Source organism: Aspergillus nidulans, chromosome V (assembly GCF_000011425.1).
Source record: "Aspergillus nidulans FGSC A4 chromosome V".
Lineage (NCBI taxonomy): Eukaryota > Fungi > Ascomycota > Eurotiomycetes > Eurotiales > Aspergillaceae > Aspergillus > Aspergillus nidulans.
The window spans coordinates 2,763,679-2,783,174 of record NC_066261.1 but is presented as its reverse complement, the minus strand read 5'-3'; the positions used below and the strand labels follow the sequence as shown (position 1 = coordinate 2,783,174).

General features: G+C 50.9%; 8 protein-coding genes across 8 annotated transcripts, besides 1 other annotated feature; 4 read left to right on the top strand and 4 right to left on the bottom strand.

Annotated features, from left to right (window-relative positions):
* Positions 1–19,496: part of a sequence feature (contig 1.93 620..340023(-1)) that runs on past both edges of the window.
* Positions 469–1,129, bottom strand: ANIA_05362 (uncharacterized protein; the record flags this gene model as incomplete). Its single annotated transcript, XM_657874.1, has 2 exons — positions 469–492; positions 707–1,129. The coding sequence occupies 2 exons, from the start codon at positions 1,127–1,129 to the stop codon at positions 469–471; spliced, it is 447 nt and encodes a 148-aa protein (XP_662966.1).
* Positions 2,615–4,159, bottom strand: ANIA_05363 (uncharacterized protein; the record flags this gene model as incomplete). Its single annotated transcript, XM_657875.1, has 5 exons — positions 2,615–2,906; positions 2,952–3,092; positions 3,150–3,225; positions 3,329–3,654; positions 3,705–4,159. 5 exons carry the CDS (start codon positions 4,157–4,159, stop codon positions 2,615–2,617), a joined length of 1,290 nt encoding a protein of 429 aa, XP_662967.1.
* ANIA_05364 (VIT and vWA domain-containing protein) lies at positions 4,424–7,813 on the top strand (the record flags this gene model as incomplete). The annotated part of the gene is made up of 2 exons (XM_657876.1): positions 4,424–6,913; positions 6,974–7,813. The coding sequence occupies 2 exons, from the start codon at positions 4,424–4,426 to the stop codon at positions 7,811–7,813; spliced, it is 3,330 nt and encodes a 1,109-aa protein (XP_662968.1).
* Positions 8,768–9,668, bottom strand: ANIA_05365 (uncharacterized protein; the record flags this gene model as incomplete). Its single annotated transcript, XM_657877.1, has 2 exons — positions 8,768–9,000; positions 9,296–9,668. 2 exons carry the CDS (start codon positions 9,666–9,668, stop codon positions 8,768–8,770), a joined length of 606 nt encoding a protein of 201 aa, XP_662969.1.
* On the bottom strand, positions 10,276–11,060 carry ANIA_05366 (uncharacterized protein; the record flags this gene model as incomplete). The annotated part of the gene is made up of 5 exons (XM_657878.1): positions 10,276–10,419; positions 10,487–10,531; positions 10,568–10,645; positions 10,801–10,866; positions 11,025–11,060. 5 exons carry the CDS (start codon positions 11,058–11,060, stop codon positions 10,276–10,278), a joined length of 369 nt encoding a protein of 122 aa, XP_662970.1.
* Positions 11,538–13,908, top strand: ANIA_05367 (uncharacterized protein; the record flags this gene model as incomplete). Its single annotated transcript, XM_657879.1, has 4 exons — positions 11,538–11,872; positions 11,928–11,977; positions 12,041–13,281; positions 13,357–13,908. The coding sequence occupies 4 exons, from the start codon at positions 11,538–11,540 to the stop codon at positions 13,906–13,908; spliced, it is 2,178 nt and encodes a 725-aa protein (XP_662971.1).
* Positions 14,774–15,559, top strand: ANIA_05368 (uncharacterized protein; the record flags this gene model as incomplete). Its single annotated transcript, XM_657880.1, has 1 exon — positions 14,774–15,559. The coding sequence occupies one exon, from the start codon at positions 14,774–14,776 to the stop codon at positions 15,557–15,559; it is 786 nt and encodes a 261-aa protein (XP_662972.1).
* On the top strand, positions 16,155–17,920 carry ANIA_05369 (uncharacterized protein; the record flags this gene model as incomplete). Its single annotated transcript, XM_657881.1, has 3 exons — positions 16,155–16,564; positions 16,623–17,753; positions 17,845–17,920. The coding sequence occupies 3 exons, from the start codon at positions 16,155–16,157 to the stop codon at positions 17,918–17,920; spliced, it is 1,617 nt and encodes a 538-aa protein (XP_662973.1).

Genomic DNA, 19,496 nt, shown 5'->3' with positions numbered 1-19,496 from the left:
TAGACATTTTGATGCATCAACATTTGGCGTTATGCCATGCGTCCTTTCTTCCCTTCCATATTATGACCTTGCGCCGTAGTCGGTACTGACAGAGCTTGAGACACACTTGATGAGTTTTGTACTCGGCAGCCCAGCTTGAGAGAAATTTGTTGCTATGGAGGGCTTCTTTCGTGCATTGTACGGCCTTTACGCTCTCTGGTGGATCCGGGGCTCTGAGTTCGGTTTTGAACATGCCTCACTGAAAGGTAATAGGTAAAACTTTACTCTTCCACTAGCATTGAAGCAGGAGCCAAAAATGACCATTACCAGCAATCCTGGTTTAGCATTATTACACGTCCTCGCCATTCGAAGGACAAGAGCAGCTATGGCTCCGGCCCTGCACGGCTACGATTCATAGAAACTTCAACATGTCATGACTCCTATACCCACACCTCTTAATCGGCTGACACCCGATAACCTCGCTTGCTTTCAAGGGCAAAGGTGCAGGAGATCCTAGAATTACGTATATGTAGCTACTCATGTGCCCGTAGCTGGTCCTCCTGATACTCTTGCTGCACGAGAGTAAATACCGCCTCCCACACATCCACTGACTGTGCTACAGTGTCATGATCAGTTCCATCGACTGTATTGAGACAAATCCAACGCCCTCCTCTACCCCCTGTGCACGCCAGCACTCTTCAAGGTACTTTTGACCTCGGTTACCCACCAAGTACGCCTGAAGGCTAACGCATCTGCCGGCGTTCTGCTCGATAGAAGATATCATCAGCGCAAAGCTCGCATAGTGAGTGCATGCTCTCCAGTCCGCACCAGCCCCTTTCCTCAAACATTGCAAAGCCTCGCTATTCGCGCCGACGGTGTTCTCGGAGAACATGAAAAGGGCGGCTAAGCGAGCCAGCTCGGCCTGTTGCCCATGAGGCACGCCGTAGTCCTGCTCAAATCGACGCCAATTCGCGTCAAGGAACGAGCGGTCTACTTCCGTCTGATTGAGGCTGCCACTCCCCGATATCATGGATATCTGTCGGACAGCGGCGCCGCTCGATGCTAGCACTGGGCTGGCCTGGATTATGAAGCGGGGGATATGGTGCCAGAGGGTGAACGCTCTACTGGGCAGTTGTTGAGCCATCTGCATTGCTGTAACAGGTGAGTGGGCGGGATTGATCCAGGGGGCTAGATTCGGTCATTTCGTTTAGCTGTTTATTTTGCCTTATATGTCAAGGCCTGAGTGCGCACCCAGTAAGACGATATGTTGATTCACTAGCCCCCGGCACCGCACCCACGTGTTCAGCAGGTATATCGTTCCCGCACTGTGCGAGGCCAGAGTAACGGAGGAAATGCATAGGTGAGCAAGCAGACGTGGGACAGTGTCGACCCATACGTCAATGCGCCTCACAAGCGGTACATCGGTCGAAGCGCCCATACCTGGCCGGTCAACCAACATCTATTTTATCTTAGGGACTTTGGGTAGTTAACTACGAATTATCTTTGATCAGGTTGCCAGCCGTGCTCGCTTTCATGTCAAGGTCGTCCCTATGCGGTCAAACTAAGGAAGAGTCCACAATCTACTCGGTGTTGACGACGATAGATTCCTTGAGATCTCCCTCCTTTTATGAAGCCGTTGTCGATGCGGTTAACCCGCTCAATTTCAAGGAACGTATATACATATATAAATCAAACAGCTCTATTGAATAGGCATTCTCGTGAACACACCGTGAGTAGGACATGACTCTAACCCTCCAACTCATTGCATCGACGGCCTTCAACGATGGGGTAGGCAATTCCATGATCTCCTGCATTTAATCAGCACACAAGAGTTATAACCACTAGCTGAACAAGCTGATACCTCGCGCTACCGACTGCAACATCAAGATAAGTAGCCGTTGTGCTAGACATTGTTCAGTTAAGGACGAGGCACTTGCTGGGTGGCCAACGTACCATGTTCATCTGCACACGTCAACGTTGATCTACTCCGGTATTGGTATACACGTGTCACGTCCAAGTTGCTTTCTGCAACCCAAACCAGATCATCGCAAGGGATGGATACTTGGTCCAACCTGGAAAACTGCCGCAACGCTTCCAATGACACTGCTTGAGTAATCAGCAAGGGAGCGGGCTCTCATGGAATGGCATCCACCATACGTTTAACACTCAGACATATGGATCTCGATGCGTTCGAAATAAGCATGCGATACTCTTCTGCGTTCGCGTTTACAACGTGCTTAAAGACGGCATTTCTTATGTGATAGTTGTCTAACATCAAAAAGCCAAGGTTTCTGCGAGCAGATCGTCAATTCCAGTCTCAAGGTTCGTGTTGGGCAGTCATTTGGAACCTACAACTCGAATACTAGCTTCTCATTTCGTAGCATGTTTTGGATCTTGCAGAGGAGCAAGCCCTCTTGCAGATGCTTCATTTGCTGAACAAGATAGCTTGCATCTAGGCACGTTAGCAAACGACCAACAATACGGGCTTTCTTACCGTTCGTGTTCGTCAGCTCTACGTCCACATCTATTCCTTTCACTATGTTTTCTTGCCCGGAGTTTGTTCTGGAAAGACAGTCTGCTTGCGATACACGAACATTTGACGCGGTCTCTCCGAGGGTGATTTGTGTTTGACCGCTCACTGTGGAAGTTTAGCTCTCTCATCCGCTACATCACAGACTCGTGGACGTTCACCAGTGAGGGTAAATTCGAACGGTTCATCCTCTGTGGAGTCAACAAGGCGCGTATTTAAGGGAACAACCAATACAATAGCCGCCGTTTCATTGAAAACCCACGCTCCATCACCAGTCAAATTCCGGTAATGAACCAGATGGACTGCTTCGATAGCGCCAGTAGAGTATATGTGTCCGCTGGCCCTCAGTCTCACATTTTCGATCTTATTGTATAATTCGCTTGCATCACTTAACTGGCTATTAGAGGGGGATTACTCTTGTAAGGGTTCGCTATGGACCTACCAAAGCATATTCAGGACTGAAACCACAGGAATCCCGGTATACGGGTTGGTGGATGGAGACACCATCAAGGAGGCCATTCCTTGATGGAACGCTCGTCTAGCCATTCTGGTTGCGAGATTGGATATGACACCATCGAATATACTGAGTTCTTTATTAAATCAGTGGCGTGTCCAAAATTGGATACGGAGGCTCACATACTTGATATGGGTATGGTTCGGATTATGAGGCAAGTGAGCTGGGATGTTCTGCCAGAGGACAACCATATTTTCCAGGACTGTGAAAGGCCATTTAAGCGCACAATCAAGCTCATTGGAGATACTGACAGGGCATTAGAAGTCATTGGAGCCTATAGGATGCACGATGAGGATTAGACTTACTGAAGTACTGCATCAGCTCTTCATCGTGAATGTCACCGTATCTGGTGCGTCGGAGCTGACAGTTACACTTGAAGACTGGCTGATCCGGAGTTTGGAGCCAGTTCGCATTGAAAGACGCATTGTCGCAAAGAGCAGCAGCGTCAAACGGCGCACGCTCTCCTAGGTGCAGTGCGAAAGACAGCTCGGGTGGCGTCTCTTGTGATCTCGATGAAGGCTCATAGAAACTCATAGTTCGGCCTTTCAAATTGCTCGTGAACCAGGCATGGATTTCTTGCAGCATTTCATGAACGTCCTCTACCTTCCGGCCCGTGTTCTGATTAATTCCACTATTGATAACGGTTTAGCGACCACAGAGACATCAGGAAAGGGGTATCACCTGTTCAGGACTGCTATTATAAGGTTGAGGCTGTTAATATGGACCCCAAGATGATGCTGGAGTATCGTGAGATCGCCTCCTTCCCTTGTCCACCGCACTTTTTTCCAGTTCTTCCGAATCTCCTCACGCCATCGCCTTTTCTTCGATTCAGTGGGTCCACTTTCGTTCTCAATGATCATGTACTTGTTTACGAGTGCCTCGAGGTGTTCCAGTGTGAAGCGGCAGTTCTGCAGGATCCGCGCGATACTGCTAACTGGCGCCCCATCGTCGTGTCCTGGGGAGACCCTGGACAGTGATTTCAACGATTCCAGTGCATGGGTGAGTGAGCTGAGCTGATTCTGCACTTCCTGGAACTCTGCTGGTGCCGACTTCCTGCCCGATGTGAAGGCCTGCGTGACATCCCAGGCAAGCTTCGACAGCATTAATATATCGCCGATCGATATCTGGAACGCCATGCCGATTGACCGTGGGTTATCGAGGGATGCGACAAGGTATGCACAGAGGATGGAACCGCCAATGTTGTAGTCGGTGCGAGTGAATCATGAAGTCTTTCGTTTGATCTTCGTGTGGTCTCCATACGAGGCTGTGCAAGGCTGACTGGCCAAAAATCGGGGAGAGGTGGCCTGAACGCTGAATCTAACAGTATAAATAAGCAAAGCACTCCCTCCAGTGTCGATGATTCCCCAATTCTATGTTACCCAGACTTCAGCCCCGCCCCTATGGATGTGCTTGATCGGGTCCAATCTGGTCTTCTCGTCCACGCCAGCGTCCTCAACTCTATTCCGGCCATTCCAAAGTCTCACATTTCGTCCCACAGAGTCCTGCCCCCGATCGATTACGTCGATAATGCTTCATTCAGCATCCCGACCGCCTCTTCATCTTCCATAAACGATCGCCCTACCCTTGAAGTCTCACTCCCGTTACTGAGTGTCTCGGCCAACGTGGACATCCAGGGGAGACTGTGCACTACCACGGTGACGCAGCAATTCTGCAACGCTTCCTCCTCGGTCTCACAAAATGCGAAATACGTCTTTCCCATTTACGATGGATCGGTTGTCACCTCCTTCCGCTGCAGTATCGGCAACGAGAGACTCCTCGAAGGATCTGTGAAAGCCAAAGAAGCGGCAAGGAGAGATTTTAAGCAAGCTGTCTCCCAACGCAAGGTCGCTGTGCTGGTTGAGGAACTGGTTCCGGAAGTTTTCGAAACGAGCGTAGGAAATATCCCTGCACAAACCACAGTTAAGATTGAGATCACGTATGCCAACCTCCTGAAGGTGGATAATAGCACTGGAGGACTGGTTCTCACGATCCCGACATCTATTGCGCCGCGATACGGAAACGCGCCGGCAGGATACAACGGAAATCAATCCATTCTCACGGAAGGGTTGAGAATAAATGTTCAAGCATCGATGCCAGCAGCCATCCGTAGGATGGAGTCGCGATCACACCCGATCTCAGTCGAGATGGGGGCAGTTTCCCATAAAAGTTTCAAGGATTTTGCAGATGGTGCATCTTCTGAGGTGCTTGATTGCTCCAAGGGACGGGCAACGTTATCGGACAGGGAGCCCATTCTTCATCAAGATTTTGTCTTACTCGTCCTGTGTAATTCTCGCGAACTTTCGCAGTCACAGGCTATTGCTGTGGCGCAGCCTGGTCAGCCCGCTCACTCCACGATTGCCGTCACCATCCATCCCGGGGATATATTGCGTCAAAATGTCTACGTGGAGGATTTTGTCGGCGAAATTATCTTCATGGCGGATCGATCAGGGTCGATGGAGTCCAAGATCTCCTCTCTTATCAATGTCATGAATATATTTATACGGAGTCTCCCTGAAGCATGTTCGTTCAACATCGCCTCCTTTGGTTCCGAAGTCACGTGGTTATGGCCTTGTTCGAAGAGATACAGCCAAGAAAACTTGGACGTTGCCTCGAAACACGTGGATTCATTCCGGGCAAACTACGGTGGTACGAATATTTATTGCGCACTGGAGAGTGTTCTGGATCATTTCAACAAGCAGGATGACGTACCAACCAATGTGATTTTGTTGACTGACGGCGAGGTTTGGGATGTCGACAATGTGATACAACTAGTGCGCAGAACGGTCTCAATGAATGGATCGAATATTAGATTTTTCTCCTTAGGAATTGGAGATCGAGTCTCACATCGCCTGGTCGAGGGCATAGGGCTGCAAGGAGGCGGATATGCAGAGGTTGTGCCAGAGTCCTCGATGGGTTCGTGGCAGGAAAGAGTGATACAAATGTTGAAGGCAGCGTTGTCACCATCTCGCCTTCAGTGCAATGTAGATCTTGGCCAGGATCCTACCGTGAAGACATCTGAGCGGCAGATTGCCGGGTATAGAGTGCAGCGCCCAGAGGTAGTTCGGGCTCCGCACCATATCCCTGTCCTGAATGCCTCCTCACATTTCACTCTCTACTATATGCTGGAGAGTGGATTAGACTCGTTGCCCAAATTTATCAGTTTAACCGCGACAACAGGGAAGGGAGAGAAGCTCACAGCAAGGCTGCCAATTCAGGCGGTAGCTGAACAATCTGCCATTCACCATCTTGCGGCGAAAGCATTGATGAACGACTATGAAACCGGACAAAGCTGGCTGCATTCGCTCAATCCAACCCTCCAGACCTCCAATCCAACAGGATTTGGAAAGGTTCTTGAGCAGGAAGCACAGCACCTCGGGCTGAGATGGTCCGTACCTGGAAAATGGACAAGCTACGTGGCTATTGATCGTACCACGGCCCAGCAACACGCCATATCGCTTCATAAAGCGGATGCCATCGAAGTCTCCCAATTGACCAAGCCACGGCATACTTTTACCCATACGCGGCTGGGCCCGATCCACACGCAAAGCGCTTATGGTTATGGCGAATATGGTGCCTTTCGTTCGTTGAGATTGGGAGAGCAGCGACATCCCTCTCCTCCCTCTCCCCGGCATCCCTCTCGTCCCGTTCCCTGGTGTGCCCCCCCTCCCTCTCCCCGGCATCCCCATCCTTCCTCTCCTCGGCATGACCCTCCTTCCTCTCCCCAGACTCCCCAGACACCTCAGCACATGAACACTTTCAATAAGTTCAGAGCAAGTGCAATCGCGCGCGCGCCGGATCAGTTGATGAGGGCCCCTGCCCGTCAATTTATGGTACAGCCCAGTCTAGACCAGACGCAGCAGACCTTCCATGATCTCAGCACCCCTGTTGGTGTAAGCTTTCGTGCATTTTGAATGTCTTATTCAACCTGTTTTACTGACAATTTGAAATAGTCTTTTGCACTCAATCTTGACTCCGGCACTCTGGATAGCTCTGATATTCTGCAGAGCTTCGACTTTGACGCGTTCCTCAACACTGATGGAAATGATTCCTCGTTCCTGGATAACCCAACGACAGGTCGTTGCCCTCCCGTTACGGTCCAAAACGGCGCCATGGATAAGAGATTCTCAAGGTCAAATGAGTCCCTTGAGGCCGGGGACAGGGACAATGAAACAACTGCGACTTGCAATGATCCCGACAAGAGCAATTTTGCACTGAAGTGGTGTCCCCAACTAAGGCCACCCGCCAAGCGACTTGCCGGCTATCCAGCCAATCGAATTGAGTGGACAACAGGATCCGAATATGACAGTAACATGGCGACTCCTCAAGACGCATCTTCCAAACTGGATGAAGATACTTGTTTGTCTAGCGAGACACCGCCGTCAGACTTCCCTGCCCTGGAGACGATCCTCCGCATGCAACAGGCGGACGGCAGATTCGCCTTCCTCGGGCTCTTTTTCATAAAGGTTCTCAGAGAGAAATACGATAGCAACGCCCTTGAAAAGTTTCTCAACTCTAAATTCGATCGACAATCACACCCCACGAGGTGCCGTCTCACTGAACTGGAACTGACCTACAATATTCTTATAGTCGTTTATATCACTCATGAGCATGCACCTTCAAAAGCACTCTGGGAACTCCAGGTAGCAAAGGGGAAGCAATGGATCAAGCGGACGATCATAGAATTGTTGAAGGAGAGTTGTGGTTCGGGGGAAGTACCGGATTCGTCGCTGGAGGAATTAGGAGAGTCAATTTTTGAGGAGATGCAGACACAAGTGTTGCGGGAGACTTAAAACGAAGGCAAGTTGGTGAGGTTGAACGGGTTATTACAGCTTCCCTTCCTTCTATAACAGTACACGGAACAGCTGTTTTGCAGGAAGGACAAGGACTCGCAAAAATGGGGATTGCACAAACGTCTAGGGTTGTTAATAGCGCTTGTGTTCGACATACAATGATATGCTCTCTTGATAATTCTTCTATTTGTTGCAACTTACCCACGAGCAGACGAAGGAACATGATGAGGTCCATTCCAAAAACTATTCCCCACAACCGCTTCGAGGGCCGCTCGTCGCTGTCGCTGTCAACCAGCAAGACCTACTGCCAGACTTCACAATGACTCGGCTCGGCGGGAGCTCCTATTGAGGGGATACCTGCACAATTTAAGCCAGTGCGGCTATCGAGAGACCATATCCAATAAGATCTAATTACGGTTCTTAGAAAGGGTATCGCGGGAGCAATAATAGCACCATGTCATCAAAGTCGACAAATTGCGATTGAGACCATAGAGCTGCCGTTCGAAAGCAGGGGGATAAGAGCCCGCATCTGCCCAGTCCACGAGCCATACAAGGCCAGTTCTGTCCAGAATGAGGTTTCGCGGACTAATTTCCTGATGGATGAGAACAAACTAGGTGAACTTGAGCGGGGGCAGGCCTTGTGGCGCATGATTGTATGTTTTACAGATGTCCAACTTGTGGTTGAACCAGCCCTCAAACTTGGACACGTCCTTGAAAGGACCAGCACTGCAGTCTGCAAAGAAACAACCATGACATGGTCCCCCGCCGATCACACTTGGTTCTAAAGTTTATGGACTGCATTTCGATGATTATCTCCGCAGTCTGTTTCGCGATGTCTAATTTCTGTTCATCATTGAGATCGCCCCATTACCCACCAAGTTGTTCACCGTTGTTCCATCACAATGTACCCCATGGTGCCAAAATATTTCGTTTCGTCCGTGAATTGGAGTGACCCTAAACGCTAGGAGCTCGAATGTTGGACCTTGATGCAATTAGTTGGAGTACCTTTGCCTCACAAGGTAGCAAATTGCCGCCGCCTTTTAAGACAAAATTATTGGACGGTTTGCCGAGATCATAAAGGATTGGAGCTGACTTGAGGAGGTCAGCGAGTGATTCGTCAGAAAGAGAGTCGAGTTCTTTATCGTACAGCGGGATTGCCCTGTCTGGGGCCTTACTGGCCTGGCCGTCTGTGGAAATTGTCAGTACGGGGTTCATTTGAAGTAACTCATGTACGGGTGTCAATACGTCGTGAATAGGCGTAAGGTACCCTCCATATTTCTTATGTACTCTTCGCCAAGCCGAGTCGACCCCGGCTAGGATTATATAAACACTCCGTCTCTGGTGAAAGAAAGGATCGTATTCATTTGAGCTAGGCACGACATATTTGTCTTTCATACACGGCAGGGGGTAGCTGCACGACGAGCGAAAGAGCTCTGGCAGACACGGGACACGAGTACCTCCAGCAAACCCGATAAAACTCACCGTGCACCTCGCGGCCCTGCTCCACGATATCAGCGACCGAAAGTATCTTCCAAAACGCAAAAAGCAAACGCAATTCCACCGCACAAGTTAGTCGAGCATATTCTCCTCTTGCACGGGGCGGATCCTGTGCTTGCAACCCGTGTCCAGACGATCGTCTCGCATGTCTCGTATACGACGTAGTGTAAGGATCCGTCCGCTGTAAGGCGGTTAGTTGGCGAGGGAGGTATGTTGAACTTGCGATTGTGCAGGATGCGGATCGCCTGGATGCGGTGGGGGATGTAGGAATCGGGCGGTGTTTTACGTTCTTAGGTGCGAAGGGCAGGGATATGTTGAGGAGTGAGGAGGAATGGGAGATGGGGATCCGATTAAGCATTTTGGGGGAAAACTGGAGAGGTTGGAGGGGATTATGAAGACGGGGACGGGGAGGGCCATGGCGAGAGTTCGCACGGAGAGGTTGCTGGGGTTTCGGAGGTGGTGGGGTGAGGAGATAGGGGATGTGCACGGCTGAAGGTCTGAGAAGGGTCTTTATGATTAGAATAGGTGGATATGGATCTGTAGATGACATGTCCACGCACAAAGACAACAGAAGAATGCGACGGGAGCCTCGTCAGGCCAGTGTTGAATAATGCGGCGCTTCCGTAAGGATAATCCTCGTCAGATCATCTCCTGCATGGGATGCTGCCAGGTAGGGTCATGTATTGGTATTCCCTGATTACCCTGCCCACTGCCTGGGTTGAAACGGAAAGGCTTACCTTACCGACGAAACACGCCAGAACCGCCGTCGGAGAGGCCTGATAAAGTTGGCGGATCATTGCTCAGGAAATTGTTATGGTTATTTCTAGACTGTCTAGACGGAAAGTTAATGCATACATAGCCCCTGGAGGTATCCGTATATTCTAAGTGAACTAAACTGCAAAATGTAGGGCATGGCAGAATCACTGTCCAAAGTCCAGTCTACATACTTTTCCTTTCTTTTCTTTTCAACTGCCAGGCCCGCAGGCAACATCGCCGCTAAAAATAATCCACGAGCCACGAGCCTCGGAATCGTCTCCATCAGGGTTAGAGTCGAGCTTATAACATGTGCTGGATTTGAGCTGCTGGCCCAAATTGTTAGCGTTGTCAGCCTGTAGGTTTGTTAGTCAATACTAATAATCTAACTAAGTTGGATTTTGGCGAAGGTTGACAACAAACCTTATCAATAATCAGGGATTTTGTATCAGCCCTTCCTCCTTTTAACTAGGGGTTAGGAAATCCTTGTTTCAGTATGAGTACCATAGCAGCTTTAAGTTGGTGATACATCACAATAGTACCCATGATCAAGAACTCTTCGGTGGAAACATTCTTTGAATCCTGTATATAAAGAAGTATATTTAAGTTACTATTACAGTTTTCTTTCCAATTAATCTTTGTAGCTAGATAGCCAAAGAAATTCCATGGTCTATCTCTTTTACCCTGCAGTATACTGTAAGTATGCTATAAATTTTGCTTGGTAAGAGTATACTTACTCCCTCTGCCTTGCTGTTATATACTGCTATATTGCTATCAAGAGCTGGCACTGCTTGTTTGACAGCCTAAAACAGTATATCAGACCAGTGTGTATGATTGAAGCGATCTTGATAATTTTCAAATTACAAAGGAGTTGCTTTCTGCCCATAGGCCTTAGAAGTTCCATCCAGAACCTAAAGCAATCAATAAAGTGAAGAAGCTCATATATAAACAGATTCCCTACCTCCTTGCGAAGAAGAGCGTCTTCTGTACTGGCCATTATTTTTATCAAGTGGTTGCGCTTTTCCATTTCATTCTATGGTGGGAACAATTGCACGCTTCAACGGCATTCCTCCTGATAATGGCTTGCCACAATGAGACTTATCTCACTCCAAAAAGCAGAATTACCATCTGGGGTATTGTTGTCAAGGCCAATAACTCGGACGGCACTTCAACCTTCCTCGATTTCCCCAGGAATCTTACATTCAAGGGACTATCCAATTCCCTGGATAGTAGAACGTTCCCACTTTTCTTGACTATAAATATCAGCCCAGTGGAGACTCGAGTGGCTGAAACGACATAAGCGAGTTCTAATTGGCAAACTAAGCTCCACTGCCGTTATGATAGTCAAAATTCGCCGGCATTTCAGCACGCATGGCAAAAGCCACAAACTTGCTTCCATACAAGTGACAAAATCGGCTGCTGATTCCCTACCCCCCGTCCAGATGGACGCGCAGATGTCTCGAGTTAGCTACCAATGGATTACAGAGACCTATTCATCTGGCTCTTGCTGATATTTTGCGCCCAAGCAGCGTTTATCCGACGCCTGCCATGCAGCCTGGAAGAGGATGGATCGACTGATCCGCTATTCGAGCCTCTTTCCCTGAGCGGCTCGCTGGACAGCAGGGATGATGGCGCTGCCCTGTCCATCAAGCTTTTGGGCGACTTTATCGATGAAAGATGCGAAGAATTGGACGGGGCATCAGCCGTGCTCACACTCGACGCCCGACTATTGGGCCGTTTGGGCATAAGTGGAAAGCCGTGGGCTCCAGAGGGGAGATGCCCTACACTGTCGCCAAAGGATAATCCAAGGTACGTAGCGGCTTGAAAGGTCAACAATGGGTCAGATGACCGACATTTCGAGCAGATATGACCGACGGACGTATGCGATATACGAAGCCTCGTTTCCGTTAGAACGTGAGCTCCGCTTCAGGAGTCTGGATACAACGATCCAGCTAAGCTTGAACAATACGAATATAGCCTGTATGAGGGCTCATATCACGCCATATCTCGGCTCAATACCTTCCCGTATACTTATGGGCGTCCCATTGACAATCATGTTACTCTCAGGCATCGTCACAGGCGCGCTGAGAAGCTACCAGAGACGACGCCAGAGTACCTTTAGGTACGAGCTCGGAGACGGCATGCAAGACCCGGCAGAGTCAACCATGCCTGGACTTGGCCCCTGCATCCACTACCTCCAGTTCATTTTCTTAACGGGGTGTCTGACCTTGTCCTATCCGGGCTTCTTCCGCGCGGTAGTGAGCAGCCTCAGCTGGTCGTCCCTGATCTTCAGGAACTGGCCCGTCACCCACCAGTTCACCTACCCGGGCGTCGAAGACGGGATTTACTCGGTGAATGCGACATACGGCCTGGAGGAGATGGCCCAATACCTTGGCAGTACTGCGACGAGCGATCTCTGGACCAACTCGATCGTCAATCTTGCCCTGCTGATGGTGGGCGTCGTCGTGACCATTTTGTCGATCGGTCTCTATCGCTGGCTACGGCAGCTCTACGAATCTCAGCGCAACCCGGATCAAGCAGTCGACCTGCAGATCGAGATGCAGACCCTCCTCCACCGCATTGGATGGAGTTTCGCGCGCCTCGTGCTCGACTATTTCCTCCACCCGCTCATCGCCCTGTCTCTCTTCCAGACGAACAACGCGCGATGGTTTCCAGTCACCCACACGTCCACCGCGCTGATCGCCGTGGCTATCCTCGCAGGTGTACTCATAGTCGTCGTCCGCCGTCTCGTCAAGACCGATCGCCAGGCCGTCTTTTTCCAGCCGACGTCTCTCCCCTGCGGGGTTGGCTCGAACCACTGGGGATTCTACACACTATACGGCATCCCCTTTGTCCGGGGCATTGCCATTGGCGGACTGCAGCTGTCAGGACTAGCGGAGTTGGTCATTCTTCTGGGATGCGAGGTCTGGATCCTGACCTGGGGTTCCTGGAACAGGCAGACGGGGTTCACCGGGAGGCACGCGCTCCTGTCGGCTGCTAGACTGGCCGCGCTGGGGATGAGCTTCGTATTTCTCGTCGAGGTCGGGGCCTCTGAGCGGACAAAGTCGATAGTGGCGTACTGTATACTGTCCCTACATTTGACCGTCCTTATCATTGGAATAGGTCTGGACTGTATCTACAAACCTCTCGGGTACCTCTCGTACAGAGTCGGCCTGCTTGATTCGGCTCCAAATGAGCATAGTAGGTCAAAGGCTCCAGTATGTTTGATATGCTCCACAAAACGCAAAAAAGAAATAAGTAGACGCGACAGCTGGCTAATGTATCCTTTCCAGGTCTTTGGTATAGCGCAACTCTCGCATAGGTCAACGAGACGTTTTTCCTTTGCCCATCTACCGGCTCTCGACCCTGCTCCCGGTGAACATCCCTCCCCGCCCTATAGACGACACTCTCCTCGTCCGGGTTCTTCAGGGTCTCAGTTCACATATGAGAGCAAGTCCTTCTTCCGGCCACCTCGGTGTAATGCACCTCTATCTTCCCATAACGGGGCTGTCGGGCCTACCCGTTCACCGGAAGGAAGCGACAGGTCCAGCGAATCGACCATCGAGTCAATCGAGTTAGCGCCTCTAGACAATATTTATGAGGTGATCAACAGCACCGAGTACTATTCTCAGCGCGAATCCGATCAGTTCTACCGCCCGCGCGAGCGAGATATCACTCGGCCCAGAAAAGAGCCGTGCTCGGAACCCGAGATTCCAAGTGCGGGCTGGGGCTTGGGGCCTTCTAAACTGTTGAGATGGAAGCGGCAGATGCCTAAGGAGAGGGGTTTTGAGGTGATCAGGCCGAGGGCTACAACGCCAGCGATGGCGCCGAGGGCCGATGCTTGACATGCCCATCCATTACTTAGGGAGCTCGACTTGTGGGACTATCCGATATCCGATGACTACCTGGAGGGCTAGTACTATTGTATGCATAAACCCTTCTCCCTATCAGGGCCAATGGTCAACCAGCCCAGCATGAGCCAAGCCCTCCCCTTTAACCTAGCAGTTCATACACCCAGAGAGCCCTACACAAAATGGGAGTTTTCAATACGAAAACAAAAAAAATCAAATAGAATAAAATTTTTAATAAAAAATTAGGAGAGTAATGATAATAAAAAAAACCTGAAAGGAAAGACGAAAAGAAGAGAGCGCACAGTGGCAGCCGCTTCCAAAGCCGAAGCCACTGGCATAGTGGACTCTAATGGACCCGCGGGCCAGGCCGATTGCCATTTTATATTATTAATCCAACAAATAGGCAATCAGAGCCCTGCCGCGGTGCCGTCTGCAAGTCTGCGGCTAGGAAACGGCTGGCAGCTGCCCAAAGCGCCGCTGCATCGTGTAGATGCAGACCTGCGTCTCGGTGGCTTACATTTGATTCTGTGGGCAAGAGACCTAACGGTATCTCTACCATGACTGAACTTACTTGACTGAAACTGCTGAAAGCATGGCTCAGTAAGTCTGGATACACATTCATGGACATTCATGGCTGACAAATATTTGGAGCCTGCGGAGCAAGTCTTGCCGAATAAAAGTGGACCGAAGAGCATACGACCAAGGCCAAGTGGAGGAAGAAGTGTTTATAAAAAGGCCCTGCGTAATATCCCACAGGGACCTTCATCACCCCTCAAAGATATAAGACAGTGATCAGAGTGCCCTTCCCCTTCAACACCATCAGGCCCAACCTTAGACCTTTTGAGAGCTGCCAACCAGCATGTCCCGCATCCTCATCACCGGCTCCACTGACGGCTTTGGCCTCGCCGCAGCCCGCCAACTCGTCCAAAAGGGCCACACCGTGTACCTGCACGCCCGGAGCGCCTCGCGCGCCGCCGAGGCCGAAAAGGCCTGCCCCGGCGCGGCCGGGACCCTGATCGCGGACTTCTCAAGCCTGTCTGAAACGAAAAGGTTCGCGGAAGAAGCTAACGCGCTCGGCATCTTTGACGTTGTCATCCACAATGCTGGCCTCTATCTCGGCCCGATCCGCAGGACAGAAGACACGCAGGTGCCGGTGCAGGTGTTTGTGAACGTCCTTGCGCCTTACATCCTCACATGCCTGATGAACAAGCCAAAACGGCTGATCTACATCTCCTCCACGCTGCATAAGATTGCCGACCCCAACAACCTCAACGATATGTTCTGGACCCAGCGGGGGGAGGCGCAGTGGGATGCGTTCAAGGCGTACTGCGACACAAAATTGCAGGTGAATCTTGTCGCGAACGTTGTGGCGAAGAAATGGAAAGGTGTCACCTCTGTTGCTACCATTCATCCAGGCTGGGTGGCCACCAAGCTTGGAGGTGGGCAGGCTCCCGATAGTCTGGAGGATGGAGTCGAGACATATGTGAAGTTGGCGGAGGGGGACTATGATCAGAGCCTGATTGGGCCGTATTTTGATCCAAAGGGGAAGCTGGGCGAGCAGATTGCTGCTGCAGTGGATGAAGGACTGCAGGAGACGGCTGTGAAGCTGTTGGAGGAGAAGACCGGACTGAAGATTCCTGCTTAGGGAGATATTGATCACAATCGCGACATTTGAGGATGACTCGGTCCATGGAGGCTTGATGCACATATCTACACAGAGCGTAAACCAGACTATTCATTACTTAGATACAACTCATGGTCCACGGCCAATAGACAAGAATCCGCGATTCATAACCTTGAAGCGCCGCCACTAACTAAGTATCCTTTCCAGTAGAGGGATAGAAAGGGCACCCCGACAATGCAGGCGTATTCACGTGCTGGATAATGGTAAGTCTATTCCTCCTACCTCAGAATATCAGGCCTACTACAGACTTTTCAACGCGTACAGAACGAACGCTTGAACAATTCGTGCCAGCGACTTTGCGTCAAGGTGGTTCCAGATATGCTAGGTTCTCGCTGCTCTCTCTCAGGCTGGGATTACTTTCTTGCAGCCGGCGCACTCTCTGGACAAAATTTTCACGCGATGCTTTATTAGGGTCAAATGGTGGCGGCACCCCAGCGTCCATGGAACTACAAAGCTTGTCTTTGCCTTGTCATCCCGCATCTGAGCTCCCATGCTCCAGAGCTGCATCTTCACTGGCAATCTTCTATTGATTTGAGAAGAGGAAAATCCCGGCATGATGGCCGAGGGCATCACTTACATAGACCTGACCTTTGACTCGGAACTCCCACCCCCAGCACGCCCCAGGGAGAACGTACCCCCGCCGAATCTGGACAAGGTAGGGTCGCCCTACCACTGGTCCACGTTCCAAAAGAGCTTTATCACATGGCTCTCGTGCCTCACCACTCTTTTCGCTTCCTTTGCAACCAGCTGCTTCAGTCCGGCGGCCGAGCAGATCTCTTCCGAATGGGGCGTCAGTCGCGTCGCTGCCCTCTTGGGCATCACGACCTTTTGCTGCGGTATGGGCTTCGCGCCTATGCTTCTAGTTCCCCTATCTGAGATCGTGGGCAGGAGGCCGGTCTTCTTGGGAACGGGAGCAGTGCTCGTAATTTTTCAGCTGTGCTGCGCTGTTACAAGGCTGTACTCGGGGTGCGTAGGAAATGATCCCCTCTACTTTCCCGAGGAATGAACTTACAGTAAGTTATAGGATGCTGGTCGCCAGGCTCTTCGCTGGCGTCGCAGGATCAACGTTCACCACAATGGTCGGCGGCATTGTGGCTGATATGTACGTGCCGCGCGAGCGGAATGCCCCCATGGCAGTCTTCACCGGCACCGCGCTGTTTGGGACGGGCCTGGGTCCGCTGGCCTGCGGGTTCATCGCGCAGTATACGACATGGCGATGGATCTTCTACATGCAGACTATTATCGACGGGATCCTTGCATTGGCCCTGCTCTTCTTCTTCCGCGAGACCCGCGGCGTTGTCATACTCCGTAAGCGAGCCAAGGCATTAAACAGGTACTACGAGCGTCTCGAGAAGGCCGGGTCCCCCGGCATGCGATTATCGCAAGGCGAAAACGCCAATGACGGCCAAACCCATGACCAGACGAGAAATGAAAGCAATGTGCGCCGAATCCGCTGGAGAGTCGCCGAGCACGAAGCACGCGCCAGCATAGCCACCACACTACGGGTATCCGTCTCCCGCGCATTCCTCCTCCTCTGCACCGAGCCCGTCGTCTTCTTCTTCTCCCTCTGGGCTGCATTCAGCTGGTCCGTTATGTACATCAACCTCGCCGCGATTCCGCTCGTGTACCAATCCACATACGGATTCAGCCTCTCCTCCGCAAATGCGATCTTCACCGCAACCTGCGCCGCCAGTATCGTTTCCACCCTCTTGTCCATAACCCAAAGCATTCTCGCCTCGAGGCACGAGAGATGGAACACCATTCCCGAGCACCGGCTCTACTTCGCGTGTGTCGAGAGCGTCCTCTTGCCCGCCGGGCTGTTTATGTTCGGCTGGACGTCGCAGCACGGCGATACGATCCCATGGATTGTGCCGACTATAGCCGTAGGGATCTCGACGATGGGGATCTTCTCGATCTACCTCTCCGTGTTCAATTACCTGGCTGACACGTACGTCCGCTACGCGAGCTCTGCGCTGGCGGCGCAGAATTTCTGCCGGAATCTCATGAACGGGGTGTTTCCCTTGGTGTCCAGGCAGCTGTTTAAGAATCTAGGGTACGGGCCTGCAGCAAGTCTGCTGGGAGGCATTGCCGCTGGGCTGTGTCTTGTGCCCTGGCTGTTGGTGGTCTTTGGGAAGAGCATAAGGGGGCGAAGTCGGTTAGCAAGCGAGAGTTTCAATCGACTGGACTCAAACTCTGTATAGCAGGTTTGCATCAGAAAAATTGAAAATATAAATGCTTCTATCTAGTTTGCAGGATAACTTAACATTCAACACCCTGACAGCGCAGTTCTGTATCCACTTGCACCGCTACATTTCAAGATAAGGTTGATATCTAGACTAAGAAGGCAAGATCAACCAATATTGTCACTGGTATAATGCAAGGGTTCACAGTACGGAAGAGGCATGAAATATCACTGCTGCCAAACATAACCAGCTTCCTCTGAATGCATGATAATATTCTACTTCGTGAGTGCCACTTTAAACATGAAGCTAATCAGCAAGTTTATGATAGAGAAAAAACAAATTATATCTGGCTGACTGACCTGATATTATGAATATTTACGCTACATTACTAAGCACTGCGATGAGGGGCGAGAGACTCTATAGAATCATCGGTCCGTCCGGTAAAGGCGACCTCATCTGAAAATCTTGCTCTAATGAGCAGAAAAATCGCTTTATGCATAGCTGAATACCTTGATCACCACTAAACGTTGCATTCATTTTTTGTGTGAGAGCGACAGTCGGAATTCGTCAATACCGATCCGATCTCACCTCGCTTGGTCGGGCCTTATAAGACCCGAGCCCTCCTTCTTACTACGGCAGACTGTTACAAGATTTGACCCCTAACGTTGCCAACTGACGCCGGCGCCGAATACTAACAGCTCTGGCTGCAGCGAGGAAGGCACTCAGCATGCACTCTTGGTGCAGATAATGCGCGCGCAGATCATCGTTGATGGCGTATCCAAAGACTTGCCGGTAATAAAGGGATCGGGAACCACTATAGCAACCCGGTCTCCCTATATCTACAGGGCCTACAGTACCAGCTAAACGTTATTCCTGAGCAGACGCATCAGACGCGTTTCAAAAGACTGAGAACATCTTGCTCTCGTCAAATGCTCAGCTGGAAAGTAGAGTATTAACTGCCCGGCACAGATATCCTCTTGTATCTCTACCACTACAATAATATTCTAGAAGGCCCTGTCCATGATTATGCTCCCGATATTCAACCGCTACGCATCTTCTTCCGCCTGCACCTTTGACTCCCCCGGCTGGGACCTGCTCCTGTACCCGAGCAAGTCGTCGACAAGCTGCCGCGGCCAACGCAGTTCGGGTTATGAAAGCAGCTAACAGCAACGAGGTGGACAGCTTTACGATGGTATCTAAAGCTCTATGGTCTTGCGCGCTAACTGGGCCGCTTGGCTGCCTGATCTGCACGCAATGGTGGAGTGGGAAGCGGCCAGGAGACCATGTCCCTGAAGACGCCCGTGGCTGTGCCTTGCCCTGCCAGAGTACAATTGGATGCTAATCGACAGCTGGGTCCCGATGTATGATCTCCATGGATGCGAATTCTCCTGCCCTTGTGGTTCTTTGTCGAGTAGACTGCAGACTGTGGACTGTATACTGCATATACGCCGGGGCATACTTTGGAGTACATCCCAGAACGAGCAGGCATGTATTTTGGAATGTATAGACTACGAAGGGAGTAAGGAGCTACTTGGCATGATAAAGCATATGACTGCGAAGAATGACAAGTGAGCGACTGGTGCGAAACGCTCGGCGATACCGCGAGGCCCGCCCCGGCCGTCCCTCAGCGCAGCGCGGGCGCGGACTCGCGCAGCAGAAGGATCCATATCTCGGGAGTTTGTAAAGCCCGAGACGATAGTTTGATTTGCCACTAA